Source organism: Semicossyphus pulcher, unplaced genomic scaffold (assembly GCF_022749685.1).
Source record: "Semicossyphus pulcher isolate SPU_LCO1_2020_fin unplaced genomic scaffold, fSemPul1.0.p SCAF_8, whole genome shotgun sequence".
Classification (NCBI taxonomy): Eukaryota; Metazoa; Chordata; class Actinopteri; order Labriformes; family Labridae; genus Semicossyphus; species Semicossyphus pulcher.
The window spans coordinates 9,076,927-9,089,593 of NW_027211759.1; the positions used below are offsets into that span (position 1 = coordinate 9,076,927).

Genomic DNA, 12,667 nt, shown 5'->3' on the forward strand with positions numbered 1-12,667 from the left:
ACATTAAAAAGGAATGCCCCAAGCAATTCTAAATATTTTTGCAGACTCTCAGTGCTTTATGATTTGACAGCTTAAGGCGGGTCTGCGTCTGTCATAGCATTTCCTCAACAGTGTCATTGACACTTGGACGTAAATCAGCATGATAAGAACTAGCTATAATGACAGAAACCATGTTTGAGAAAAATTTATTTGGCGTGTATTTTGATTTTATAGTTTGACCCATGTCCCACCTGTTAACATGGAGGAGGCGGACTTTATGACCTATACTGCAGCCAGTCAGCAGGGGGCGCCCGAAATGTTTTGGCTTCACTTTTAGGAAGCTGTCATGTCGTCCATCTTTTTATACAGTCTATGCTCGAAACGAATGAAACCGTGCAGGCACATGAAAAATGGCGAAAATGTGATATTTTATGGGTCTCCAACATGGGCGCGGCAAAGTGGCTCAATGGTGCCACCTTTAGACTTTCAAAAAGGGGTCCCTATAGAGCCTACTTTCACCTAGGTGTATGAAAGTTGATATGCATATTAAGCATGTCCATACCTACAAAAATGCCTGTTACACCCATACCTCAAACCCAACAGGAAGTCCACAATTTTATGATGAATATGAAAAAATTGTGAATTTTGGCCATTTTCAGGGGTCAAACTTGAATCAACTCCTCCGACACCGTTCACCCGATCCACTTCAAATTCGGTGTACCGGTAGAGGAGACTTGGGCGATGAAAATGATCAAAAACTTAAAGGGGTGTGGCCGTGGCAGCTTGTCAAAGTTCCCTGTCTCACCATGAAACAGGAAGTTGCTGTGACTTAAACATACAGGGTCTTATCTGCCTTAAAGTTTATATGTTTTGTATTAGTCCCTTCCTGAACACTTGTACATGTTAAAAATCAGTCTTTGTCGGAGTGCCACCCACTGGCTCGAGGTAATAAGCCTGGTGTGACATGCATCCTTCGCTTGAATGGCATTGTCACTGTGTTGTCTACACTTGATGTTGAGACCAAATCACACAACAATTAGGAGCCATTTTCACTGTTTTGTGTCTGTTAAACACACTGCGACTGCCGCACATTTTGATCCGCGTAACATAGAATTTACATTGTGTTGCCAACATTTGGTGTTGTCTCAAAAACACATGAGAATTGAGTCATTTCCACTGTTCTTTCTCAGATCCTCACAGCATGGCTGCAGGTTGCTCTGCGACTGAGACACACCCCGACATGCAACCCACCCCGACGTCCGACACACCCGACGTGCACATGGGCCTGCCTGTTTCTTTCCTGCTGCCCTGACTAAAGTAAGATGGACTTTCTTTTTCTTCCATTTGTGCTCAAACCGTACTGTATTTAACTGAAGTAGTAGGGAATCAGATTATTATAAACAAAACTTCTTCAATATCAACCAAATATAAGAAGCTGTTTCTAACTTGAGCTTAATATTTATTATTCAGACTTGAGATTTTCTAATCTTGCTTTTTGCAAGGATACAGTAAGCACATTTTCAGAATTGCCGAACTTTCATTTTAAAGGTAGTGGCGATGTGTATCCCTTTAAAAATAAAAAATAACAAAACTGGTGGTTGCAGTGGGGGTTCCTGAAATTTGGTATGATCTGCTTGTGTCATTGCAGATGCTGTTAGAAGAAGTCATGTCTCCTGTGCTGCCACGGATGAGGAGATCCACACGTTTTCGATATGGTGATTCAACTTGGCAGAAGATAAGGGAAGTTCAAGAAGGCGTGCCACTGTGCCAACACAAGATCAGCCTCCTGTTATAAATTAAATGTTTTTGGACAGCTAGAGATAGACAGGAAATGTTGGGAATAGAGAGTGGGGAATGACATGCACCAAATGATCAGCAGACCGGGAGTCGAGCCTGCGATCATTGCGACTATGGCCTGGGTTTGAGAATGTTTAGCGGAGACAAACAAATTTAAAGTGCCGCAACTTTTCTCTGCAACATTCTACCACGGTTTTGTCTAGTCCTCAATCTTTTGTCTGAACTGGGCTTTTTGTTACATTACTACTGTTGTTACTAAACTACAAGATTTTAAGTCAGAAGGTTTTGTAAAGTAGCCTCCAAATAATAAAGAACCGAATAACAATAGTGTTAATGCTGAACAGCATTCCCACTAATAACCTCTTGTACAAGCCTCTCTGATTTTTGGAGTCCAGGCAAAACACTTGTCTCTCTTTCCTCCAGAATCCTGCTGATGTGAAATGACACCCAGAACAGCCTGCTGACTTTAAGGTATAAGGGTCAGGGAAGAGTTATCCATAAAAGTACGGCCTATACATTTTAAATAACATTAAAACTTCCGGATACTTCTTCAGCAGAAAGAACATGTCATGCACTGAATAATAAAATGAATGTGCCACAAAACAAATATTTAATATTTAATATTTGTTTTAACTGAATGTATTTTGTCATAAAAAAAATTACATATAAAAGTTATAAGTGTAAAAGTGTTCCTATCAGTAATCAATGATTATATGTTCATTCCAACATCTAAAGAAACACAGGATGAGGTTCATTATTGTACAGCAAAAAAATAGATGACAACTCCTTCAGGCACTTTACATGTAAAGTTATAATCTCGAAGATTTTCATTTAAATAAATGTCTGTTGATGATGAAGGCAAACAGTCTAAAAAGGAAAGCGACCGTCAGCGAGGAAAATCAGGAGTTAAAACCGGAGCCAACCGTGGACGTCACACATGCAACACTGTCTGGATATCTGGGAAGTGTGCTCCCGCAATTACCGTTTTATCGCCATGGGTGTCGCCAAAGAGAACGAAACTGAGACCTTCGAGATTATAACTTAAACATTACATTACATTAACCCAATTCAATAAAATCATGTCAATACTCAGAAGATTGGGTGGAGCTCATGTAACACAATCATGCAACTCTGTAATGTCCAGTAACACAGAAGGAAAAAAACACATCATGAATAATGAACATCATAACAGTCCTTCGGAAAAAAAAATCAGCAGCAAAGCAGCTGTGAGTTGAGTTGAGGTCAGTTCAGCTAACTGTAAATTCAAAATCCAACTCTTGAATTATCAAGAATTGGTTATTAGTATATAAACTTTTGTAGATTTTTTTATTAGAAAATTGTACCTCCTGAGATGATAACTCTCCCCCACACAGTAAAACAACGCTGTCAGCAAGATTGAAATCATGGGTGGAATACACAATACACTTCCACTCTGTCACTCTGTATACATCACAGAAGTGCATTTATACACACATCGCTTTCATTCAAGCGAACGTTTATGATCTGTGCAATCTTGTGCCATTTCATGTGCTCCATTTGCAGATGTTAGAATCAAATAAGTAATGTCATGTCAGACTAACTGAACATTAGAGATGTCCATAACAAAAAAAATGCTTCCTTAGAAAGCAGAAACCATCAAATGTAAATTCTGAGCCATTGCGTCACAATGGACTTTTTTTTTTTTCAAATGTACACATGAATCTGCAACTGGCAGCAAATGATGACAAACTTTTCAAATAAAATGTATAACTGTGAGTAGGAATACTGAAGCCGTCATACTGTATGTTGAAGGCAGTGTAAAGGGAGAAATCTCCAGCAGCAGGTCTGCAGTTACAGGTCACATGACTCTTAAAGTCTGCGCTGTGCCTGTTTAGCCGCCATGTCTGGTGAGGTATTGCAGAGAGAGTTGTGATTGGGCCAGACAGTGTCAAAGCTGAGGAGTGACCTTTGACCCCTACAAGGCTCGGACTTCAGCCCTCGATTCTCTAACAGTGAGACTCTTTTTCATCAACAGGGAAGTAGCCGTCCTTATTGGGAGGTGACCTCTGATGGAGGCTGTCGCCGTCTGCTGAGTAGATGGCCAGCAGCTTCTCCTGTTCCTGCTTCGTCTTCGGCAACTCAGAGGACGGAGTCGTCAGCAGAACAAGGCGCTGGGAAGAAAAAATGATGGAGAAACTGATGAATATTAATTTTCCAACACCAGATTTAATACATAGGCATGGGAACTGACATTAGTGGAAGTTTATTAAGTTGTATAATCGGCAGAACTGTTTATCTAAAATGTGTCTGATAAAGCCTGTTAAGGGACTTTTGTAAACAACCAAGATGACTGCCGCTGATGTGGAACGTTCTGTATTTGCTATTCCATCAGTATCAAACAAACTGGACGGTAGTTTTTGCTACATTTCAGTGGTAAGTGTGGCTAATAAATCATGCTATGCCAAACACCTGTGTGTTATGTTAAACTAGAAGCCATGTGAAATGGATTTTGAAAGTAGCTAGCTTAGCAGCCTACTGCTACATCACATGTTTCGTTGCTTGAATTGGTTTTAGCGTGCAGTGGCATTGGGGATGCAGCATTGATAATGCCCCCCAAAATAAGGGTTCCAATCGCCTTCAACAAATAACTCTAAGTCTTGAGTCTGAGCAACTTGCTGTAAATACAATACTGACATATTACAACCTAGCAGATAAGGAGTAACATGATAAATCTAAATGCCCTCGGAACAAATGTAAGTCCAATATTCTCTCCTTTTTTTAACTTTGTTACCCCAACAACTCCTCAGGGAAATGTCGAGCTTTTTAGCTGCTTAATGCTACTCTGTGTTTAGCTAATTGCTAACTTTGTTTGTGCTGAGCAGGTACAATGCTTTAAAAAAAGGTACCTGCTAGAGGAAAGGTTAATGAGAGCAGTGAAACTGAACCAAACAGTAAACTTGCTTGACTATGTTATTTTTTTCTGTATCTAAAAACAAAAGTTTTCAGGTCAGCTACCTCTCTCAGTGTTCCTGGCGTGTAGTGCAGTTTCACGGCCACCCAGAGAGGGATGCACATCATGGAGGACAAGGCCAGGATCCAGCCTATCCCATTGCCCCACCATGGGTACACATATTCATTGTTGTACTTCAGAGGTGAATACTTGATCAGGGCAAAAGCAAAGGTTCCCTAAAAACGGAGACAGATAAATATTTTATGGTTCTTAGATAAATGGTTTGACTTTCTTACATGGCTTAGCATAGATATTTGAAATGCTGGTATAAACTTAAGAAACATATCTGCTAATTATCTTTAACCTCAATCTCAATTTTGTCTTTAACATTACAGACAAAGAAGGATGTATTTGACCATTTGTGGTGGTTTAAGGATTCAAATGTATTTTCAATTTTGGCCACCAGAGGCCGCTCTTCTTTCATGAGAGCTGTCTAACAGAATGCTTGTTGAAAGTGAACGTGACACCCACAAAGCATGTTGCAGGGGTGAAGAAAAGCCAGCAGTATTTGATGACAGGGCTGGGGCGATAGCCAATCATGTCCTCGATGTTGTCATAAAAACGGTCGGCACCTGTAATCGGGGAGAGACGAGGGAAATGGGAAACTTACATCAATATCTGTGTCAAGATTCAGTCAGTTCAAAGTAACACATTATTTTAATCATCTTTGTTAGTGGCAGAAATGACTGCTTATTAAACATGAAATCACCAAGTAGGTTTCTTTAGTATGATTTTTATCTCATTTAGTTCAATACACCAATTGATTGAAATAAAATTCCCTTCCTCAGCCATAACCGCCCAATCCAGGGGGTTAATTTCCCTTTTCAATGATCGGCTGAATGTGGAGGGCATATGGGCAGGGATGAATAGTGTATAGTGAGCATAAAGCCTTTTTATTTTTAATACCACTGGCCCGCATTACTGCATAGCCTGGCTGACACACTCACCATAAATCCAAGCAATGCAAACAGTCTCAAAAATAGCCACAAAGAGCAGACACATCCCGCTGGCTGCATAGTAGTCAAAGAGTTGGAAGATGTACATGCCTCCCTGTGGAGACAGACAGAGAGTTTGTAACCCCAGGAGTGTACAGTGTACAGAGTAGGGGTGTGCAGTTCTTTAGGAAAGATTACATGGCCAATAAACATTAAATTTATTCTGTCATGTGATTCTATAAAGTGCGTTATGAAGTGGGACACTGAGACCAACCTCTGTCAGCATGATGAGCCCCAATAGGAAGGACACCAGAGCCAAAGCCAGGATGAAGAGCTCCCTGCGGTTCTTACGCCGGAAAGTGGAGGGATACATGTCCACCATGGCTGTCACCAGGCTCTCCACACACACAAACTGAAGGAGGAAGAAACAACAAGTGTGTGATGTTTGCATTTAAGTGTGTATGTAGGTGTATTGGTGCAAGTTAAGACGTAATTAGCAAGCAGATATGTGCACACTTGCTCAATGAATAATCCATGCGTCAGTTTTTAAACCATAACATTGGAGTTCCCTGTTGGTGTGTTGCCCACCTGACTGTCCAGTCCCAGGAAGACAATCATAATGAAGAAGCAGCAGGCCCACAGAGGGGAGAAAGGCATCATGGACACAGCACGAGGATAGGCTATGAAGGCCAAACCTGGACCTGAGTTAGATAGATTTCCAAAGTCATTTTCGTATTAAAAATAACATTATTAATCATATACTGTAAACACATTTCGATGTCAAAAACTTCATTAAACTCTTGCAATATAAATAGATCTAAAGTAGTAAAGTAAAGTCTATTCTGTCTCTTATCCAAAGTCAAAATAATTCAATGAAAGTAAATCAGTTTAAATAGAAACGTTTGCTAAAGAACATGTCTCAGGTAGTATATCTAAGGTTAGTATACCTACAAGTATATAAACAGTCATAAAAAGAAAACCAACCAGATTCAGCCACTTCTGAGATGGGCACGTTCTGCTCGTAGGACATAAAGCCCAGGATGGAGAAGATGGCAAAACCTGCAACAAAACTGGTTCCACTGTTCAGGAAACAGAGGGACAGGCAATCCCTGGAAATAACATAGAGAGGAGCATATAACATGATGAATAGGAACTACATGTGTTAATGTGATTTGATTATTACCTAGCTTTGTCTTACCTAGAGATGTCTGAAATCTCATCCTTACCTGTAACAGTTGTTGTTATATTTGTTGTAGCTTCCCAGGGCAGTGAGGCAACCGAGGCAGATGGCATAAGAGAAGAAGATCTGCGTTCCAGCGTCCATCCAAACCTGAAGAGAGAATAGATATATGATATGCTCAACATAACACTTCTTTAAATTGGGCTTAACGTTTATTCAACTTGATTCAACTGACGGCCTCTCAGTTACCAGAGCAGCTTCCTATAGAAATTAGCTGTCAGGGTTTTCTGGGCTACATTTTCTGTCAGATACGATACCATACCATACCATACCATACGATAGCGTACTGTACGATACGAGACGAAGCGGTACGATATGACACAATATGATACGATATGATACGATGCGATCGATACGATACAATGCGATACGGTACGGTATGATACAATACAATACGATACGGTATGATACGATACGATACAATGTGATAAACCCCATTGTCTCCATTGGGTCTTGAACTCAAATGCTCCACACATTTAGCTGACTCCACAGTAGTAACAAGAGCAAAAAAGAACTTCCTGTGTTCACACCAACTTGTCTCTTCGTTAAAACACAATCTAACTCCCATCTATTAAATCCTGAAACCCCTTAACTCAACCTCTCAACCCCACCATCCTGACATCACCCACCAAGCAAAGCCTTATTATCCATCCCGGTCTCTCCCAGGCATTAAATGCAGCACTTTCCATCCTCTCTGTGAACTCTCATCCACACTTCAAAATTTAAATGAGCTTTCTCTTTGTGCTTGCAATTCTGCTAAAGTGCTCTCGGGGCACTGGGGCATGTTTTAGATACCTAGCAGCCAGCACTGAAGATCTGATTGACAAGGGGTCCAACCAACAACACAAGCTCTGGACACAACATTACACAAAGGCACAAACCCCACCAGCCTTGCTTGTCTTGGCCTGCACATACAGGGGTTGTATTCTTCTCCAGAGCCCCAGAGGGGGTTGCAGGGCCCCCCTCAGATTTTCACACTAGTTGAAAAGTCCCCGTTACCAACATTTCCAATCCTCTTTCTTTTAACAGACTTGACATTCTGCTGGACACTTTTTAAAATGACAGTGATCCCTTGGGAAAAATTGTAGGAAGTATTGGTTTTTGTTTGTTAAAACTGCTTAAACCAATTAGTATGTATGTTAAGTGCAAAAACAGGAACTAATGTGATGTTAGTAGATGGATGGATGCAAAAATAATTTGACATCAAAGACAGGATTAACATCCCATTTTCTCAACAATGAAATAAGTGATTGTTTTGCAACTTGGGGGCACAGCAGGCTGAGAACACAACACTGCCATACTTATCACGATTTAAGGTAATTGGCAAACTTGCTAGCAAATACTTTTTGCATCAAGCAAATTCGGCGCAACTTTTATTTGGATTTATGTGTCTGATCACCTGACAAATGTAAGACCTTTATCAACTATCCTTTCTAGTTACTAAAAACGTACCACATCTCAGCCAAAGGAGAAGCAGATCAGGTACAATCAAGTTTTCAGGAAGGCTCTTACATGAGCTGTTTTATTGCCAGTACTGAGAAATACAGAAGTATTTTTCCCAGCTGAGAAGTAAGCAAAATGCTTCAATGGCTAACCAATAGAGATGCCTATCTATTGTATCTTTGATATATGCTATGATCTGAAACCCTTTTAGTGACTCCAGGTTCTTAAAAGACAGACAGAAAAGCATTAAAAACATTCTTGACAAAGATCATAATTTCATTCTTTTTTTTTTCTGCACGTGAGAGAGTTTTATGTAAATGTTTAACAAACGTATGCAGCAAGTGCATTTCCAGCCTACCTGTGGGTCAGACAGTCGTCCCAGGTCAGGGTAGAGGTAGAAGTGGATTCCTATGGAGGCTCCCGGCAGAGTGACCCCTCTGATTAGCAAGATCAGCAGCATAGCATACGGGAAGGTGGCTGTGAAGTACACAACCTGAAAACAAACAGCAATACTTCCAAATCAAATATGTGTCTACAAGGTTTATGACATGCCTTTTCCTCCTCATGTCCTTTTACATGCGTGGCTAACACTAATTATGCTAGCTCCCACGTCATTCTTTCCCCTTGCTGTTCATTACTTCCTTCATGTGTGAGGAAGATCTAACCTCACAGCAAATGTATGTAATGGCTGCAGAAGACTATTAATGATATGATTGAACTTTCTTCTTCCTACAATATCGTGAACATTTGTCCGTCATGAATGAAGGAGACGTTTCACCTTGCCAGTAGACTTGACTCCCTTCCAGATGCAGAAGTAGCAGATGACCCACGCAACGGCCAGACAGATTACCAGGTCCCAATTTAGAGAGCCGATGTGATGAATACCTGAGGAAATTCTGAGCACTCTCCGCCTAGAGCACACACACAAACAGGACAAACATTAGAAACACTATATCTACTCTGACAATTCTTGTTTGCTTTTAAGAGCTAAGAAGCTAAGGGTCAAAAAAAGTTGGTATCCAGACATACAATCGTGCATTTTTAAGACAACAAAAACACGATTTAAGATTGAATGCAAGACTAATCGTCTTTGTGAATTGAATATTTTGCAAACTTTGTTGGCAACCGAGGCCATTTGAGGACAAGGCCAAACAAAAAGGGCACTTACTCCCAGAACTCAATGACAGGAGAGGTGGTGTTCTCATGGTGATTGATGGAGCTATTCCCCCTCTGAAATGCCATACAGGAATCTTGAATGAGGGAAAGACAAAAAGACATTCAATCCCGTGAAGAAATCCAAGCTTTCTCTGAGGTTTCCAAGTTACACACAGGCTTGTGAAACAATGCCACCACTGAGACGGAGGCGTGAAACGGTAAAAGGACATTCACTCCTTAAGATAAATGAAACCATAAATTAATGAAATGATGAAGGAGAAGACTGGGATAAGACTCACATCAATATTTGTAACATTAACTTAGGTACAAACAAAACTAAAAGTCAACAGCCATGATAGTGGCTCAATGCTAACATGCAGGTGCTTTGTTTATCCTGTTCTATCTTAGTTTGCAGCGTTAGCACGCTAATATTTGTTTATCAGAACTGAACAAAAAGCACCCTTTGAAATGATGGGAATGTTTTTAGTTTTTATGGCATTTGCTTAGAAACTAGATTTTGGAAGTTCAACTTTGACCCGATTATAGCGCTCGATGAAAAGTCAAGCGGTCATTAAGGTTGCATTTTATCCCAAGAGGTAGATAAATGTGCAAGACCTCACAGCCAGCCGATCAAACTAATCCAAAATGTCAACTCCATGTTAGCAGACGGGAAAAGACAAGGAATTACCATAGTCATGTCTGTTCCAAATTTCATGGTAATCCATCAGATAGTTGAGCTATTTCAGTCTGGTTCAATGTCCACGCCTACGTTCATGAGCATGTCAAGATAATGACTAAACGCAGAGTATATACTGTATGTCTAGTACTGTATGCTATTGGCTCGCTGGGCCTTTGTCTCACCTGTGTTCCAACTGTTGTTGCAGGAGGCCCAGGGCAGATCCCAGGTGAAGGAGTTGGACAGGTAGAAGATGGCCCAGGCTAACACTACGATGTAGTAGATGTTGAGCAGTGCAACAATCACCTGTGTGGCATAACCCACACCTGGAACAAAAAAACAACCATCCAAGTTTAGATGTGAGCATTAAAGATATAATCTCAAAGATTTTCATTTAAATAAATGTCTTTTAAGTCACTATCTATCGCAAAGTGAGGTAACACAATGGTGATTGAGCCCACTGATGAAAGCCTTTGCATTTGCAATATTACAGCTGGGTGTCTGGTGCGACTTTCTCGTAAAAAATTCACAAGCGGCGCCCAGTTAGTGACGTGTTTTCCATCAGCCAGCAGAGGTAGGTCTGCCAGAGAGGGTAGGCGGAGCTAAGCGGCTGCTTTTCCGGTCTCTGCAAGTGTTGCGAGTAAACAATAATCTACTGTGGCTGAACAAACAAAGAAAAGATCGATGACTACAAAAAGAAACAAATTTGTGAACATCTGGTAATCTGGGACATAAGCGCCTGCAATTGCCTTTTATCGCCATTAGGTGCCGCCAAATAGAACAAACTGAGAAGTTTGACTTTATATCTTTAAAGTGCTGCAATTAATACAATTTATTTTATAAATCTTCCGACAGCTTTGTTAACAATAGACAAAGAAGCATAATTTACACAGAAGAGTAAATGAAATGCAGGGCAAATTATAAAAGGCACAATTTTAGGTTAAACTCATGTTCTGATACATGATTCCAGCATGCCTGACTCTAATCTTCACCACCTGTCAGCCTCTCTCTGTGGGTTATGATTATAGCTCATTACAGATTTATTTAAAGGCAGAAAATTGGAACATAAGGCAGTGCTGGTTTCCTGCCAGCAATTACTACTTCATGTATCCTCCCACATCTGTACAGCATATGTGTTGTGGTTTCCTGACACACAAGCATGCACAAAGTGTTAACTGGAAAGAATACGTGCACGAAAACACGTTTTACACACATGTGTGAAACTTCTCTTTCATCCCACATTGTTGTAATGACATGTTCAGATGTTGTCACTGGTTTGTCCTCATAAATCTTTGTAGGCATGTGTGTTGTGCACAAGCCGATAACTGTTGTGGATTAACACACATACCCGAATGTTGGAACATTAATTATTCATTTTCAGAACATCATCAGACAAGATGGATGCCGTCCCGCATGTTAACTTTTGAAACGTCTAGGCTTAAGAGGTTGATGCAATCATTCTGCAATGAAGTGTTTTTTTAACTAAATCACACATCCATTAATTCATCTTTTGATATAGTTTACCTTCAAATAACGGGCAGATTTTCCTCCAGCAGGTGATGCCTCCCTCACTGGTGTACTGGCCCAGAGATGTCTCCAGGAAGAAGACAGGGATTCCACAGGCAAACAGGAAGATGAGGTACGGGATGAAGAAGGCACCTAAACACAGATTTAATACCTTCATTATGTTCCACAGCAAAATAAGGTTTTGTAGACGTCTGCAAAATGTTTAAATAAATGTAATCACCTTACATTGTGGGGAATTGTTACTAAAAGGTTATCAGACATGAGATAATGGGCTAGTCCAGTAAATTCGAGATCATCTCCTCTGATAAGATTGCTTTACCTGCACCACTGTTGGTTTGCAAGCAAATCAGACGATGGACTTTCAAGAGGTTTGTGTTTTGTGGTGGAACAATTTCAAAGGTAGGTGAAAAATCTACTATACTTACTTTTAATCTATCTTTATGTATCCCAACATGTTTGAACTAAGTGGCCCCCTTTCTCTTGGGGCCATCCTGCCTCCACACCCAGATGTTATAGATAATGGCTAAATGCAGAAACTTGAGCTTTTGTTGAACAAAAGATAGCAAAGCAGAGATAAGAAATTCCTGCACTTACCCCCTCCGTTCTTATAACAAAGGTAAGGGAAACGCCAGACATTCCCAAGGCCAATAATTTCTCCAGCCACTGACAGAACAAACTCCAGCTTGTTGCCCCACTGACCCCTCTCTATCATCTTCTCCTCTGTGCTGGGAACGATGTCCAGCGGCCTGCTGTGTCCATTGGAGGGTTCCACCTTAGACATGTTGTCCGAGTCATCTGTGCGTCCTAGAGGTTACATCGGAAAGAGGAAAAACAAAAATTACAAAGAAGAAATGTGGCAACGGAATACATAAAGACAGCAGGATAGACATGGGTTAAAGGTCAAAGCAGGTAGCCTGCAGCTGGAA

General features: G+C 40.6%; 1 protein-coding gene across 1 annotated transcript; it reads right to left on the bottom strand.

The window, feature by feature from the left end:
* Positions 1-2,290: 2,290 nt before the first annotated feature.
* slc6a13 (solute carrier family 6 member 13) lies at positions 2,291-12,453 on the bottom strand. Its single transcript, XM_069685687.1, has 14 exons — positions 12,336-12,453; positions 11,739-11,873; positions 10,400-10,540; positions 9,552-9,633; positions 9,162-9,294; positions 8,742-8,876; positions 6,927-7,030; positions 6,685-6,809; positions 6,289-6,401; positions 5,975-6,112; positions 5,713-5,815; positions 5,237-5,337; positions 4,771-4,941; positions 2,291-3,926 (listed from the first exon to the last, which is right to left on the bottom strand). Exons 1-14 carry the CDS (start codon positions 12,451-12,453, stop codon positions 3,762-3,764), a joined length of 1,764 nt encoding a protein of 587 aa, XP_069541788.1. The 3' UTR covers positions 2,291-3,761.
* Positions 12,454-12,667: the final 214 nt, after the last annotated feature.